Source organism: Mesocricetus auratus, unplaced genomic scaffold (assembly GCF_017639785.1).
Source record: "Mesocricetus auratus isolate SY011 unplaced genomic scaffold, BCM_Maur_2.0 Super-Scaffold_100047, whole genome shotgun sequence".
NCBI lineage: Eukaryota > Metazoa > Chordata > Mammalia > Rodentia > Cricetidae > Mesocricetus > Mesocricetus auratus.
Window position 1 is genome coordinate 3404483 of NW_024429224.1, and position 18176 is coordinate 3422658.

General features: G+C 46.1%; 1 protein-coding gene across 1 annotated transcript in view; it reads right to left on the reverse strand.

Moving 5' to 3' along the window:
• Nucleotides 1-517: 517 nt before the first annotated feature.
• Psmb7 (proteasome 20S subunit beta 7) overlaps nt 518-18176 on the reverse strand; it is a 57518-nt gene continuing 39859 nt past the window's right edge. Inside the window, exons 7-8 of the mRNA XM_005082082.4 lie at nt 2979-3130; nt 518-754 (exon numbers count right to left, since the gene is read on the reverse strand). Coding sequence (XP_005082139.1) covers nt 643-754; nt 2979-3130 — 264 coding nt within the window. The 3' untranslated portion in view covers nt 518-642. The remainder of the gene's footprint in view (nt 755-2978; nt 3131-18176) is intronic.

The window sequence follows — 18176 nt, forward strand, 5'->3', positions numbered from 1 at the left end:
AAAATGACCCCTGGGATGTCCAGTCTCCACCAATCATCATCCAGAGAGGCAGTACAATGCTATGTCCTAATTACTACAAAACAGCAAACCCAAGCACTCCTTCGATTGTCATAAAAATGGCCAGAGTGCAGCCCACCAGTTTCACAAAGCCATGGGAAAGCCAAGTTTCCATTTGCCTTTTCCTCGACCTGAGCATGTATACAGCCCGAGAACTCAAACTGAAGGTGCCTGTCTCCAGTGCATGTAGGGAAGAGTAGGGGTAAACTCGGGGCCTTGTGCACTGGGCCATGCCACAGGCAGAGACTCAATCGCTACTTTCCACTTGACAGACGCCTGGGGCCACCGCCAGTGAAGATGGAGTAAGCAGGCACAGGCCCGGGTCACACATGTTCACTCAGAGAGCAAAGGAGCCAAATCTGGATTTGGGCCACACCACTGATACCAGAACCCAAAACACAGAAGAAGAATCAGGTCACAAGGAGCCCAGACCCACAGTCCCCACATTACAGCCACTCACTGGGTTTTATCTTTTTTTAATTGAGCCTCACTCAGCAAGCAGTAGCTGAATGTGTGTTCTTGGGGGAGTGGGGGGGGGGGTGTGCCCCAGACACCCAGAGAGATAACCAACTACCCCAGCACCATTCACGAAGTGTCCATGGTCTGGACAGTCTCTTCTAGCACCTCAATCTCCAGAGTGGTGACTTTCTCAGTGAGGACCGCTGTAGTGCCTTTCTCACACCTGTACCGGCCAAACCTAACGAGAAAAACAAAAGCAGTTAGGCCAGGACAGAGACACTGTGCCCACACAGCAACAGACTTCATTGGAGCCCTGGCTCCGAGAACTCCACCTCTGTGGCTTCAGGGAGTCAATTGCCCTTCACTTCCAAATACTACAATACAAGATGGGGACACCTGAGGGGTGTGTGTGTCAGACAACACTTAAGAGAAATGGTTTTCCATTTCCCTGCCACGCTCCACCATCCTCCGTACCAGATAGAAACTACCTGGTCATTGGACTTAAGGCTGCCACTTCCTTAAAACTCACATCCTTCTGTGCAGCAATGTGAGTGACACAATATGGCTTTCTGCCCCACACTCTAGGAGCACCAGCAATACAACTAACACAGTCCACAGCCAAGCTCCAGACTCACCACTTCAGAACATACAAGGCTGTGTCCCTGCAGGGGCATGGTGGATCGCCACCAGACACACCCACCTGGCCTGCCATGATCATGTGCTCCTAGGAAATTTGTCCATTCAACAGGCACTCGGGCTCCAACAGGGAGCAGAGGAAAGGGTACCTGATGCTCAGGTGGACTCTAGGAGGAGGTACACTTTTTCAAAAACACATCTGTCCTTGTTCCCTTAAAGTTTAAAGATGGCTCTTGGTATGAACCAGGCTGGGCTACTGGCAGCTAAGTGCTGCCTTGAGACCAAAGTCCCAGTGGCCCAAGAAGTTGACTCTTCAGACTTCTACTCTGTCTTTAGGGGGAGTGGAAACAAGAGCCCCTGTACCTTTAGGGTAAGGCTGTTGGCCTTTGCAACACACAGCCAGGTCCACAGTGGTGATGGCCCTCACCTGCTGTCCACTCTGGGGAGGGTTCCCTTATCTAGGCAGCACTCTCACAGCCATTAGTCCAAAGGACGGTGGGATTCTAGAGTGTAGATAATTGGTGCTGTCCCAAGGCAGATTAATGCACACCTCTCTTCGCTTAGCCCCTTACCAGCTACCCCCCTTGTCACCTTGTTGGGTCCATACCCACCCCAAAGGCTAGGATGGAACCTGGAGCCTCACACATTCTAGGCAAGTGCTCTGCCACAAAACCACATCTCTGGCTCCACAGTGCTGCCTAACTTTTGTAACCACACCCAGTTTTCAAAGGTGGCTTTTAGAATTCTCCACCTGGAGACTGACTATTCAGTCCACACGGAGCAGAACTACTCCCCAGTTCTCTGCTCAAAGGATCAGCATCCTTCAGTGGGAGCCGTTCTCCCAAACCAGCCTGTATATTAAAGGGGGCTTCCCATTTCACTCAAGGCCTGGGGAACTCGGATCACACTAGCCCAGCTCTATCATTTCAAATACAGGACTGATACCCAGAGCCACCATGCCAACCTGTGGCCCCACCTTAACCCACCCCAGAACTGCCGACAGCAAACTTCCACAATGCTGAAAGAAGCCCACCACAAAGAGCTGCTGGCATTGAAGGCCATCCTTTCCTTGTGAGTCTACAGCTAGGGCTCCTCAGTGCAGTAGAAGCAAGCCTTCCAGAGGTCCTGGACTACTAACCAGTGCCCAGGCCCAGTTACTACTGACTCACTCAGGTGATTGTACCTAAAAGCAGAACTCAGGGCCCAGAGTACTAAAGCAGTTGAACACCCATAAGCGCTTTCTTTCCATCAGTACAGGTAAAGGCAGACACCAGGTCCTAAGCGTAGGCCCAGAACATCACCTCAAAGTTCAGATCCTGGCTTGCACCACTGAGGTGAAGCATCCACAGAGCACAGGCCACAGGTCCAGCAGCACAACTCCCTTTAGCATGAACAACACTGGTAGCCACCATGGCCACAATTCAAAGGCTCCTAGCCACCGGTTTAGAACCTTTAGGATGTCTTGGGCCAGCCTGAACAAAACTTGTGGGCTGGCTACCACAAAACCCAAATGCCTCATAAAATTCCATTCAGGAGTTAAGATGCTCAAGAAAACATGAGTGGTGGCAGGGAGGGAGGGAGAAGAAACCTCAATGTCTCAGCTCTCAGCCTGACGCTCTCTCCTGCTAACATGATAGACAGGACACTTCTCTGTCTGACCATAGCCTGTGATCATAAAGTAGCCTTGACACAAGACCTGTTGAATAAGCCTGCTTTAGAACACAGGCTCTTCTAGATGTGGGAAAGAATGCAGAAAGCCCAATCCAGATGGCATGGAGATTCCAAAGGTGACAGGACACAGGAAAAGTGCCATCACCTTCACTTACCTGGTTCCCTTCTTGTTGGGTACTGAGTATGGACGAAGAAAGTCCAGCTTGCTCTTGCTAATGACACACAGATCGATGTTGCTTCCAGACCCCAAGTCATTAAAGATGCCAGCTGCGATAGCCTCACTCACCAGCTTCTTGGCTTCTTCCTCCTGAGAAAGCAAAAGACAGCCATGGTGAGTTGTGTCCATGGAGAATGGTGGGCGCTGTGCTCAGAAACACACGGGATGCTCCACAGATGCATTCAAGAGAGGCGATTAAACTTCCCTGCAACTATGAGGCTCTCAACACTCATTTTTCAAAGGAAGAAAAGACAGCAAACAACTCCATTTGGTCGGCCTAGAGCTCTTCAGGTGGTAAGTGGAGGCCTGGGACTTTTAAGCCTTTCATGCCTACGCCCCTTCTTCACCAAAATGTCTTCCATCATATGCTGTCAGCACTCATCATTTGAAGCAAGACTCACTAAGTTCTCCTGTGAACTGAAAGAAAACGGCCCCCAAAAAGAATGGTACTATTAGGAGGTGTGGCTTTGATGGAGGAAGTGTGTCACTGTGAGGGTGGGAATGGCAGACACGCCACATGGGGACATTCTATGTCAGTCAAGTGAGACATTAGGGCCACAGACAGAGGTCCCAGAACCTCACCCTCTTGGGATGTGACTGTTCCAGGGCATGACAAGGGTCAACAGTGACAATAATGACTGCCTTGGTGAAGCTCACAGTCAGTGAAGCTTAAAGCGGAATTCAAGGCAAGATGAAACAAAGGCATCCAGGAAAGTGGTGCATTGCAGGCAGCAAGACAGAGCATGGGCCCATGAGGCTGAAATCCTTTATGCAACAAGGACAGAAAGGAGTCAGCCTTTTCTCTGTGCTTCATCTGCTTCCCAAGGCACAAAGGTACAAATACATGAGCCCAACAAAATGCACACATCTCAGTAACACCCCCCAACTCCAACCCCCAATGAACCAAATGCCCCAAATCTGGCCTAAGAACCTTGATGGACAAATTCAAGGCTTCAAGTTGTGAGAACTCTGAGCCAGGCTGGAATCTAGTGACGGGAGTGCCCTCTACAGACCCAGAGGAGGAAAGGCACAGCTCTGAAAGCAGCAGCTGGGCACCTTTGTAAGGGCCATAAAGCAAGTTATTCTTATGTGCATGTACTGTATGAATTCACCCCAGAGGACCAGCTAATCAGGAACTCTGTTGTGGAAATTCATTCTGCCAATAGCTTTGGGGTACCGGCCTTAAGGCGTGGCTTCTTGTCTGAGGATGTGATCTCTTATAAAGGAGATAGAAGTTGCACTCTCTTGGGTCGTGAAGCTGTATGTGGCCGGTCCATAGCTCCCTTGGTCCCAGCTCTGTAAGTCTGTTTTCCCTCAGCATGTTTTAATAGATTGATACATACGCACACACGCACGCACACAGAGCTCTCAATGGCTCTCAAATCAACTCTCCCCTTGGATTCTCAATAGTCCCACAAAAGCCTTACCAGAAACAAGGAAAGGTGGCATAGCAGATGGTAGTGAACTGCAAAGCCCAACCACCCGCTTAACAATGCAACCTCACTGCAACTGACTTCTTGTACTAACCAACCTTAGCTGTGCGTGTGCACGCACACTGGGAGTGCCCTGCTTGCTCCCTTCTCCCCCTACTCTCTTCTCCACTTAACCACTGCCTCGCTTTGTCTGTTCTCATCTCTGTTGCTGGTACTCTGAGCAAGGCACTTGGGACAGGGAGGAAAAGAAACAAACAACAACCAAAGCCCAATGGGCAGCACTTGGTGCTGCAGACCTTAAGTTCCCAAGGGAAGATGATGTAGAGGGCAGAGAAACAGATGAACAGTGTTGCACATGCCCATCTTTACTTAACTGCAGCACCTGGGCAGAAGGTTCTAGAGTGCAGGTGATTCTCCCTCTGTTTTTACAAACATCTGGAAATGGAAGTGGATTGCTGGCAAAAGCACATTTTAAAAAGTGCAAATTTTTAAATGTATTATGTATAATTTGGTTTACTTGTAAAATTACTGTACAGTTAAGTATAAAGGCTTTTAAAAATTGGGGGAACATTTAAAGCTTCTTCACTAATTCTAGGGGAGATTATTTTTTAATTTAAATTAGAATCAAGCTTGTTTTACATGTCAATCCCAGTTCCCTCTCCCTCCCCTCCTCCTGTTCCCCCACTGGCCCCCTATCCCATCCCCTTCCTGATCCCCAGGGAGGGTGAGGCCTTCTATGGGGAATCTTCAAAATCTGTCATATCAGTTGGAGCAGGGCCAAGGCCCTCCCCCACGTGTCTAGGCTGAAAGAGTATTCCTCAATGTGGAGTGGGCTCCCAAAGTCCATTCGTACACTAGGGATAAATACTGATCCACTACCAGAGACCCCATAAAATGCCCAGACCTCCTGGGCATTTTAGGACTGACATCCACATGCAGGGTGTCTGGGTCAGTCCTATGCTGGTTTCCTAGCTATCAGTCTGGGGTCCATGAGCTCCCCCTTGTTCAGGTCAGCTGTTTCTGTGGGTTTCTCCAGCCTGGTCTTGACCCCTTTGCTCATCACTCCCCCATCTCTGCAACTGGATTCCAGGAGTTCAGCTCAGTGCTTAGCTGTGAATCTCTGCCTCTGCTTCCATCAGCTACTGGATGAAGGCTCTAGGATGGCTTATAAGGTAGTCATAAATCTCATTATAGGGGAAGGGCATTTAAGGTAGCCTCTCCACTATTGCTTACATTGTTAGTTAGTGTCATCCTTGTAGATCTCTGGACATTTCCCTAGTGCCAGATTTCTCTTTAAACCTGTAATGGCTCCCTCTATTAAGGTATCTCTTTTCTTGTTCTTCTCTATTCTTACTGTTCCCTCATGTCTTCCCTTCCTCTTTCTCCTAACTCCCTCTCCCTTCCCCCCCATGCTTCCAATTTGCTCAAGAGATCTTGTCCCTTTCCCCTTCTTCAGGGGACCATGTATGTCTCTCTTAGGGTCCTCCTTGTTTCCTAGCTTCTCTGGAGGTGTGGATTGTAGGCTGGTAATCCTTTGCTCTATGTCTAATACCCACAAATGAGTGAATGGATGGCTCTAGAAGAAACCATCCTGAGTAAGGTAACCCAGTCACAAAAGGTAAACATGGTATGTACTCACTCATACACTCATATATGGGAGATGATTCTTTAAGGAACCCCCCTCCTGTGTGTCTGTCTGTCTGTCTGTCTGTCTGTCTGTCTGTCTGTCTCTCTCTCTCTCTCACACACACACACACACACACACACACACACACACAAAACCATACTGAGTCAGGCACCTGGATAACCATTATCTAGTTTTATTCCAGTTCCCAAACATCTTCTGAGGCTCATACTCATCAGAGAGTATGACTGAGAGGGAGCCCTAAAGTCACACAGCTGGCAAACAGTAAACAGTAAACCAGGTTTGTGGTAACCACAATCCATATCAGCTAACAAGTAACCTTGCTTGGGCTCTGGGCTCTTCACTAATCAGGTACACCAAGACTGTGTCACTCCCTGTCACTATGGGCCTCAATATCTGGGTTAAATTTAAGAACGGTGGCTGCCAATTTCTGTCTGGTCCAAGCAGCAACTCCTCTGGCAGGCATCTATCTCTACTATGGAGTATGGGGCCCTGTGCTTCCCACGATACCCATGGACCACCTACCTGACAAGGACCTCTCTATTTCCCATGGTGCTGGAATAATGTTCCTACAAGGTCATGCCAGGGATCAATACCAAGATGAAGGTCTTATTTCATGTCCTTCCCCTAACCACCAGGAGGCTGAAAATGACTACTGTCTACACATTACTTACATAGTATCTTCAAGAAATATTTTTTCTTCCTTTCTTTTTTTCTTTTCCCCTGAGACAAGGTTTCTCTGTGTAGCTTTAGAGCTTATCCTGGAACTCAGAGAGATCCACCTGTCTCTGACTCCCAAGTGCTGGGATTAAAGGTGTGCGCCACCACTGCCTGCCAAGAAGTACTTTCAGAGACATTCAAGAAACTGCTTTATATGTCAAATACTGACTTTGAACAAAGTACTTTATAAATAAACTTTTAGGCACAGATAAACCTATTTACATATTTTTTCCTTAGGGTAAAATTTTGCAACTAAGTAACTTTTATATTTAACATGTGCTATCACTATTTTGGAAACTATTAAGAAAATCCTAAGAAGTGGAGAAAATACCACATTCTATCATCTTTGGTCCACAGAACATCAGGAAACACTGTTCCTTCCTCTAGGATTCATTCTTTCTAGAACTCTGCACCTCCCTTTTCTGGATCCTGAGCAACATCTGCCTGGACAGGTGCTACAGAGGGGCTCTAACCCAGCCATGCAGACCCGGTGCCCCCAGCTGGCCAGGCCCAGGTGCTATGTGCTCTCCCTGCTGTGCGGGCATCCTCCTCCAACCAGCCAGCTGCTAGTGGATTTACATTGCTTATCTCAAGGGAACTTGGATATTCAGTGTGTTAGACCTGCAGGACACATCACAGCTACAAGAAAAATAGCTCTCCAGGATAAGAGCAGCTTCAAAACACTCATGCTGCAGACCACTACCCTGGTGATGGGAAAGGAAAAAAAAAATGGAGGTCTCAGGTTCAAGGTCATCTAGCAATCTAGCAGATGTGGAAGAAGACAGACAGACAGAACTTTATCTTCAGAATCCTACTTCCTGCTGTGTAGCTAGGAGCCAGTAACCACTTTTCTGAGATTGCTCTTCTAACAGGTTTGCTGCAAAAACTAGAAATCAAGTACAGAAAGCAAATGCTATAGTGATTGATACATGGCAAATGCTTAATGGATGGTGACTTATTTAATAAAACAAGCCAGAGGGCTCCTAAAAAGATTCAGTCCACCTCTAAACAGCAAATTGCAGGCACCAAGCCTCAAGCCAGAAAACAGTGGTCCAGACAAATATGCTGACAAGTCTTCACCCAGAGCCATGGAGAAGTTCCTGTAATAATTAATCCAAGCAAAGCACACTCCCTAAAAGTTCAGAGAATATAAAAGGAGCACTTCCTGCTTTATGGCTACAAAGACCAAACTAACTGGGAATATCAGTCCCCCGGGCCAGCCTGCTTCTTAAATGAGATTACAATAAGAGTGATGTACTGTAGCCCACGTCGGCTGTGACAAGCAGCACTTTATAGAGCTATCTGTTTGTCTCCATCACTGCACCACACAATGTGTCCCTGGACTCCAATGTGCAGCTCCATTTACCGCTACATGACAAATGGGCAGCACTTGTAAAAGGCACAAAGAGGTCCACGTCGGCCATGTAATGGTCACCACAGCTGTACCCGAGTGCTTGAGGGGACAAAACAGACCCCCAAGTTCATTAAACTGACCAGTAATGGATCTTTCAAAAAGTGCCTTAGGAATCATACAGAAAAGGCTAAAATAAATAACTCAGCATGGAAGGCTAATCTGAAATGGTGTTTGATAAATTATTTATACCACAGGCGATTGTCTGCATTTAATATTGGAGCTACTAGTAACATCTTTAAAAGATGATTTATGTGTTGTAACGCTATTAAACTTTATATTGGCCCACTGCTAGCTATAAAGTCTGCTGAGATTTAGAGAATGAGTTTTAAACTGTCACTGCAACATCATAGGCGATGGAGACTGTATTAAATCTTTACTTTAAACCTGTTATCTAGAGAGTTGGGTTTTGTAGACACTCACAAACTGATAGATTACCTCTGCATTCGCTACAGTATGGGTCCAAACAGTATTACAGAGAAACTTCTCCATGTATCCCACCTACAGCAATAATCCAATTCCTCTTCTCACTAAAGTGATTTTTAGATTGGCAATGTCACCAGACGAAAAAGTAGGTGTGCCAGCCAATGGGCACCCTGCACAGTTCAGCTTCAAATGAATCCTCTTTTAAGAAACCCTGTGCAACCTGACAGCTTGGTTATGCATACCAAACATACTTAATGCTGGGAGCAAGGAAAATATTAAGTATGCATTTGACTGAAAGTCTAACATACCATGTAGACACATTTGCAATGCAAAAAATGTATATGGCCAGTCCTTTGAAACAATACATTTGTAACTGAAACATTTAGAATTTAAAAAGAAACAAAATTGGTTATTTGCAGAAAAATACCTTCTGTTACGTAGCTAGATGGAAGGCTCGGAAAGGGAGGAAGTGACCTCTGTCAAGAAGGGCAGAGCTTGGTGCCTACTGTTTGTTTTTACTGGCTGGGGTGGGGGGACCTATGGGTACAAAAGGAAACCAGAGGATGAAGTTGGTGTTGGTGTCTTCCTTAACTGTGCTCCGCCTTTTGTTTTTCTTTTACAGACAGGGTTGCTCATTGAAACTGGAGCACACTGATTGGCTAGGCTGACTTGCCAGAATGTGGGCCCCCTGCTGGGAAACTGAACCCAGGTCCTGAGCTTGCATGGTAGCAAGTACTTTACCTACTGAGCTCCAGCCCCTCTGCGTTTCCTCACAGCACCAGAGGCACTGCTTTGCTCCCGTCTACCAGGAACTGCAGACAGTGCCTCTCCCCCCTTTGCTTCCTCTGGTGACAAGAATGTGGGATAGAATGGTAGTCCAATTCTCACACAGCTTCTTTTTCTTTTCCTACTTGCTACTGAATCTACATTTACCCCCATTAGTTGCCAACAATTTGCTCCTTTATTGACAACATATATTTAACTCCTTGGAATCAAGTGTTAGAGGGCTTTATGGATGCTGGCCAGAGAATACAAATTTCAGTAAAGAGGGATGGGTCAACAAATCTCTCCCATATTGGCCAGGTGGTGATGGCACACACCTTTAACCCCAACCTCAGGAGGCAGAGGCAGGCAGATCTCTGTGAGTTCGAGACCAGCCTGGTCTACAAGAGCTAGTTCCAAAATCACAGAGAAACCCTGTCAGAGAGAGAGGGAGTGAGGGAGTGAGGGAGAGGGGGAGAGGGGGAGAGGGGGAGAGGGAGAGAGAGAGAGAGAGAGAGAGAGAGAGAGAGAGAGAGAGAGAGAGAGAGAGAGAGAGAGAGAGAGAGAGAGAGAGAGAGAGAGGTCTGCTGTATTGCCTAACGACCACAGGTACGACATAACAAACATAGACATGGCTGAGCATGGTGGTGCATGGCTTTAGTCCTAGAGTCTTAAGGCAGATGTAGTGATGGAGGCCACCTGGTCTTCATAATGAGTCCCAGAACAGTTAGGAATACACAGAGAGATCCTGTCCCATGGAGGTTAAAAAATGAAAGAAAGAAATGTTAAATCAGAATTTACTAAAAATAACCCAAATTAATCTTGAAAACTTACATAATCTTGCTTTACTTTGATCTGGAATGGCCTGCTGTCTTATGCTTGATTAAACAGAGACCTTGAACGCCACCATTTTTAGCACCAGACCCGTGCACACAAACACATACACAAGGATTAACACAGCTTAACTGCTCTGATGATCTTTGTATGCCAGGAAACCAGTGTGCAACATGTACAGCAATAGACTAAGGAACAATCTTAACTTCAAGCACACATACAGCTTTGCTAGACTCAAAGACAAAGCCATAGGACAGGCCAATACCAAAGAGAAAAATTCCAAAATTATACCAGTCTCAACTGGAGACCACTCAAGGACAATTAACAGCAAGGAAGAAAGGGCTTGAATATGACATTTTGTAGTGGACTATTAATACGTTGAGGTTTTTACTATGCCATTGATGGGGCCTAAAGTTAACGGCTGGTAGGTGAATAAAACTTAAAGAGCACAAGGGTGTCTTAAAAAGCCCCCTCCCCCATAGTAGGTTTCTTGCACAAACCTGATACATCCCACATGTGGCTACATCCTTTATAGTGGGAACAGTCATTTGTTTTTCAGACTGAGGTCTGGTTTGAGCTCCTGGGCTAAACAGGACTGCCTGTCAAACACTTAGAAGTCACTGTGTAGAAGTAAACAGCAACTGTACCTTTAAAGTTACCAATTTCAGCAGACACCTGTAGTCCACACCATTGGAAGACTGTGGCAGGAGAGTCATCAGGTAAAAGCAAACCTTATTTCACAAAACCAAACTTAGGGGCTTGCTACTCTTGCAAAGAACCCTACCTCAGCTCCTACCTCCCATTCGAGGGGATCCAATGGTTCTAGCCTTCATGGGCACCTGTACTCATGTTCACACACACACACACACACACACACACACACACACACACACACTTTAAAATAAACCTGTTTTTTAAACCAAAGTTAAAAAATAAATGAAAGAACAAATAAGTTTTTAAAAAAAAGATACACTGTATCTTTACGATTGCAGTGTATGGGCTGTTTTCTTGGGACAGCTCAGTATGCTGCCCCTGTGTGGGTGACACAAGTCACGAAGGAAAGATTGTGGTGGGTGCACAAGAGGGTTCTTAGCAAGGATGGGAGGGCCCATCTGGGAAAACCCTGACTATAGCTAGAAACTCAGAATGCACACCGGCTGTACAGTCGCAATAACTCAGAAAAGGCCAAGAAAAGTAAAGCTCTAGAAAGCCTGGTCACTCAATGTGTAAGATGAAGACAGTGCCTCTGTCCAAGGAATGAGAAAGAATAACAAGACAGGAATGTCCCAGGCACGTAGGATCTACAAATCTACTGATGAGCTCTTAGAGTAGAAGGAAGAAGCTATGGAGTTTTAACTGTGCTGAACACCCATAGCTCCTAGCCCTTTCTGCTTCCACAGGTGGACATGGGGCGTACGCAAAGCTTGGCTGATGCACCCACAGGCGCTTGGCTGTGTGTGAAAAGAGCCAGGAATTTGTGCCAAACTAGTGCCTGGCAACACCAAAGTCTCTCTCCCTATCCTACCATTAGGAAAACTGACGGCAGGCAAGTGGTTTTGCTGGAATCTGTGACTGTGAATGGAAAGAAAATACCTAAGCTTCCAGAGGGAAAAGGACCAAAAGAGATGAGAACATATTGCTTTCCACAAGGAGAGGAAATCAGTGTTCACAGCAGTGTACACAAATATACATTTCCAAGGCTGCACTGAATCAAATGTAAGGAGAGGGAAAATAAAAAGCCTAGGTTTAAAAAGAATGTGAGAAATATGCCCAGTAATCCTCAAAATCTATTATCTCACTCCTGATATAAAATGGCCAGATAGTTTATCACTGGATATGGGGAGGAAAGTGGGGAAGTTAGACACTGGGCTTGGATACAAGTCAGTGATAGAGTTAAGTGTCTTGCATCTGTGATACCTTAAGTTCATTCTCAACACAAAAAGAGAAGGAGGGAGGGAAGAAGGCAAAGGTGTGGCAGGGAAGGAGATAAAAACAGAAGGGAATCTGTACCATAGGTCTCAACAGATGCAAGCTCCATCCTGTGGCCAGGTACATGCATATGCTACAGGCCAATGTGGAGTGTCCTGCTTCCATAGCCTCAAGATCTAGGAATGATGGGCAGAAGGATGTACAGAGAGAGTGCCCTTGTTCTGGGAAATTTCAAGACAGTCCCTAATAAAGCAAATTTCAAGTGATGCAAAATTGTTTACAAATGTCCAGGTTCCATCAGCTCACCCTGCAGGCACCACTGTACCGGGGATGAGGTCTGAGCAGAGTCTGTTAGGGAGGAACAGAGGGCAGAAGCCGCATGTCAGCAGGGGTCAGGGACCACGGCTGGGGAAGCTGTGGCCAGGCAGATAGTGCAGCACGGCGTAACTGAGTTCCTGAGACTCTACACATCACACAGCATCAGTTCTCCAAGCACTGAGAAGCTATGTGCATTTCTAGCTAGGAGCCGGTATGGAATAGCAGCAGTGGAAAGAGACAGGGCAGGGGCAGAGCACATGTGTCAGCACATTCCTGGTGAGGGCAGTGTAAGCCACTGGCATAAAGGAGGAAGAGGTGTGAGTTCAGGAGGGACCCTAGCCACTGAGCATTCCTCTAAATGAACGCAGCCGCACACAAGGGTATCTGTAATTTCTTTAAAACTATTCTCCTGGTGGGTTGATGGAAAAGACAATAATAACTGATATACTCTCTAGACAATGGTAGGCTTTTACAAGGATATCTTTTAAAGGATATCTACAGACAGGGCAAGAATAAATTAAGTTAGGATCATTGAAAGTGTACTTAACTTGCAGTGTGGGGTAACAAATAAGCAAGTGAAACACCCCCCACTCCACCTCCCACCCCCACCCCACCCCCGCCAAGAATCAACCTGGAAATGTCATTTCCCATTTCTTGAACAGTAGAACTATGACAAACCCTGAGTAGCTGGATAAGCACACAGGACTGGTCTACTTGGGTGCAAGAGCTCCACGTGTGTAGAAAGAGGCACTAAGGACCACCCAAGGAGGGCAGCCCTGTGTGAGGTCAAGACGAGAAAGTGAAGAGCTCAAAGAAAGGTAGCGGTGGGCCATGGGGGGGGCAAGCCTCTCATCCCAGACATATGGAGGCAGGGATGTGCAGGGAGACTGCCTGAAAAACAAAACTAGAAAGAATGGCAACCTGGGGAAGGACAAGGAGGAGGGGGAGCAACTAAAAGGAGCTAATAACTAGGTCCCCCTGAGGACCAAGCTCATCTCCTTTTCCTGGCCCTCAGGGCTCGGGCTTCACACAGACTCCCAGTTCCGTAAGGGCAGAGAAGGTATGCTTCCAAAAGCCAGATGCGATGGCAGTCCCCTGTACCCAGAACTCAAGAGGCAGGGCCAGCTTGGTCTGTAGAGTTCTAGCCAATCACAGCTAAGCAGTGACACCTGTCTTGTGGAGGAGGGGGGACAACACGACAAGGACACAGTAAAACTTCTAGACTCTGGTCTGTTATACTTAAAGACTAAAGAATATTTTTACTTTTTCTATTTTTAAAGACAGACTGGGAGGGGATAGCAAGCTTGGTGGCAAGCACCTTTACCACTGAGCCATCCCCCGGCCTTGACCTAACACAGGGAAGAAAGGAAGCTCTACTAACCACTAGCTGGGTGACTTCAGTGGATTCACCACACAGGGCATTTTAAGGTCTTCCCTGCAAGAGGCCTGAATCTAGCACCCGGGGCTTTAAGTCTTAGCTGTTCCTGTGCACAGGGGAAGTTGCTAGTTCAGGGCCCTTCCTTCATGCTGACAACCCATGGCAGCTGCTGCTGCTGATCTGATTTCTCTGCTTTCACTAGCCTTATCAGCAGGGTTACAAGGCAAAAGCCTCACTCTTCCAGAACTGATAATAACAGCACCCAGCACAGAGCCAATAAATCAATTATGAAAGAAGCTATTATACTGCAAATGAAATTGGATATGAAGTTTTAAGTCTCAGTTGCCAATATATCTTCCATATAGAATTTACTGCTATATTTCAGAAGTGCACCAAAATCACATTTTACTTCCTCTCTTTCCTAGAGGCTTGCAAAGGAGGCAGAAAATTCACATCTAGTGCACTACACTAACCATGTCCCCCACCCCCACTTACTCTTCTCTCACTCCTAAGTCACACATGCAGGGAACCAATCAGCACAGTGTCATAAATGACCAGCCAACGGCATATGACCAAAAACTGAAAGGCCTGAGATAAAACCTTCTGGTCTGACTCCAAAGCCTATGAAATCAAGAAAAGAGAACCTCCAAACAATGTCCCAAATTATGACACTGTGTGGCTTAAACCATGCAACTCTAGCATCCCTGCTGCGTCCGGCTGGGTAACATCTCCTGATGACTTCACCATACTATCTATCCTCAACAAATCCTACATGGAAGTCTGTGAGATTCACAGGCTCACAGCTCTAAAATACAGCTCTCCCAAAACAATCAAATTGCTTTTCCCTTCACTCTGTATATCAGCAATAAAAAGATACCATATAATTTTGTCTTCAACTAAAGCAAAACAAAAAGGCAAGGACAAAACTTTCTTTGAAAGTTTTGGGGCAAGAGACAGAAGAGCAAGCTTTTGGTCCACTGACTAGCAATTCGCATACACCTTGAAGGGTTGGTTTCCATTCACAGATTATGCTTTAGCCTATACAGAGCTGCACAAGAGGCCAAGGCCCAAAGCTCAAACCCACATGCCTCCCCACACTGGTTTTTAAAACCCTTCTTTTGGGGTATGCTCATGCAGAGGGTCTTGGGTTGGGTTTTCAGTGCCTACACGGCGGCAGCTCAACTGTATGTAACTCCAGTTCTGGGACTCTAACATGTTCCTCTATCCTCCTTGGGCACCAGACACACATGTGCTGCACATGTGTACATTCAAGCAAACACTCATACACACAAAATAAAGAGTTTGTTCTTTAAATTTTTCTGAGGCAGTTTTGCTAGGTAGCAACAGCAGTCCTCCTGCCTCAGCTTCGCAGGTGTTAAGATAGGAGCGCTGCCACTATACTCAGCTTTCATCTGAGCTAAATGCCAATGTATCTATCAAGTAATCAAGGTCAAGAGGTCACATCTTTCTAATTGTCTGCTATTATCATAGTTCCGATTTCAGAGAAATAATATTTCTAGTGCTGTAACTACCTGCATTCTATGCACACAGTGCTCTCTGCACACAACGTGTGTGTGTGTGTGTGTGTGTGTGTGTGTGTGTGTGTGTGTGTGTGTGTGTGTGTAGGTAGCACAACTTAATATCAGTTTTAGTTTCTACACAGTTTCAGGGCTAGAGAAGAATGGTATAAATTATCTCACAGAAACCCACAAGTAATATTACCTGTGCAGGTTAAAACTTGAACTACTTTCCTGAGGTATGCTGTTGGGGTCTCATTACAGCTGCTAATCTCACATTCCACCATGCACAACACACTAAGTACCAGCATCTCCCAATTACACTGCCACGTAAATCTCAAAGGACATCTGACAAGTCTACACAGCCCCTGCACCCACTGCTGAAACATAGCCACCTCTAATGGAATGTGGCAGCTTTCTAAACTTAAATATTCACACACAGGGACGGGGCTGCTGAGCTCCAGCCCTAGCACACAGTGAAGAGCACATGCTAATTAAAAGGCTACTCTAACTCTGAATATGACCACTCAGACAACTTTAGACACCATACATTGTCTGGAGTTTGTCTTCCTACTTCTAAATATGTTCAACTGTCTAAACTCCACAGTTACAAATGACAGAGCAGGACCACAACAAGTACCTTTGTGTACAATGAACTTCTCTTTGGGCTGGTGTCCTACCCTTCCACGAACCCCAAGACAACTTATGTGACAAGCCGCACACTCTGCAGTTGTCTCAGTCTCCCAGGGAAACCCACCAGTGCTGTCACTGTCCCCGCCCACCTCAGTGTCCTACTTCTAAAAACGCGCCCCTTGCCTGTGTGTGCCACTGCACACCCTCATCAACAAACCTCTGGCTGAAGGCAAAGCCAGCCTCCACATTTCCGCAAGACTACTGTCGCCCACAGCAGCTCTTCTGGGGCTGGGGAAAATGCCCAGTTTGCTGTGCCTTAGGAGTCTCTGAGAATGGGCACCTTTTTAAAAGTCTTCACATATTGTGAAGGTATGAAAGTCACTCTCTTATCCTAATCATGTGGCCACTTCAGCTACCAAAACTAGCACGTGTACAAGCTGTCATGAAACACCCTAAAACCAAGAGGTGATCAGCTTTAGTCACACCCCGCTCTTCAGGACTGCCGACTCCTTCAGATACTGGTAGCCGTCTGTTCAGATCTCCATACATGAAACTGCTGACTTTCCCCTGTGAGTAAACAGGTATGAAAACCGAGGCTCTTCTTCGTTTTGCTAGAAATGAAGCTTCTCTGCCTGTGTAAAATACACAGACTTTTTTTTTTAATTGCCATGTTTTAGATCAGAAGTCAAAAACAACAGAGGCAATTTATAACTTTCTAGGCCCTGCAAGCTGACGGTGACACAATGACCTCAGCGCAGGCCCTCTAGGCCTTACTCTTGAAAGTAGTGGTCTCCCCGAATGCTTAAGTGCCTGATACCATGCTTGCCATTTTTTATGTTAACCAGAATGTGTAACATGAACCTACACAGATACTACATTTAAATGTTTAGCCCCAAATGTTATTTTAAGCATAATTTCTCCACAGAGCCACCTTATTTTTTAAAAGAAAAAAGAAAGGAAACTCTCCTAAAATTCCTAATCATACTTCAGTGTGTACTAGTGGATGTGTAATGTTGGTGGCGCGTCCCCATGCCCACCACCTCCCCCTTCCTGACATCACACACCACGCAAGTATAATAAACCATGTTAATATTTCATACCACTGTGAAATATGCTGGAGTACCAATTCAACATCTGCTGTCTTTAGGGCCTGGAAGTCCCGCAGAGACACTTTCAATTTGTAATTGAGCTCTATGCTGAATTAATCAGCAGTTTATCTTTTTTACTAAAATAACATCTTCACCACTAACACAGATTTACATTAAGAATTTATGCCAAATTACCTGCCAAGGAAAACTTATAGGATTCTAAGCCACCATCCAGTAACACTCAGTCAGTCCTATACTTCATCTCTTGCATCTATTTCTCTAACCCATACACAAGAAAAGCAGGAATCCATTGTTCAAGAGGCTACAAGCTTCTGGTCACATACGCAGCTGGGATTTGTAACAGAGCCTCACTCTGACACAGAAATATGCACTCATGCCCACACCCCAATAGTCACTTGTAGGTAGGTGTGATTCGCATTTTTATAATAGAGTTCTAGTGTGCAGTGGAATCAGAATAAGAGCTTATTTTAGTCTTCTAAGGAACTCTGCATTCCAACTCTTGGCTTCACCTGAGTACCAGAAAGATAAAGGTTATGACTTTATCTTCTAAACAAGAGAAGGTAAGGTGCCATTTACTATCTTCTTTTTGATTCTACCTACACATGGAAGTCACCCAGCACTAAATCCACTCAATACCATCCCTGCATTTGGCTCCTGCCCCTCAGATCACATAGCCCCTACTCACAAAGTCTTACTTTGCCTGCTGGATTTTTGCCACAGGTGCAGACAGCAACATACTATGAAATATTTCTCCTATACGGTACATTTCTGTCTACATTTCAGTTATACGAAATATGTGAAGCAAAGGCATTTCAGAAGGAGCACCTGCTCCAAAGAAATGCATCACAAATAATTACCTATCGACCACAGCGCAGGAGAAGCCCTCTCCCCATCTGCTTCCTAAGGCTGCACAGAAGTCTCCACCACACTCAGGACGGCCTCTTCCAAGCTCACCCCTGGCCCCGCTCCATGTGCAGCGTGCCGCATTCAGCTGGCGCCAGGAAGAATCTGCTGAGCGATC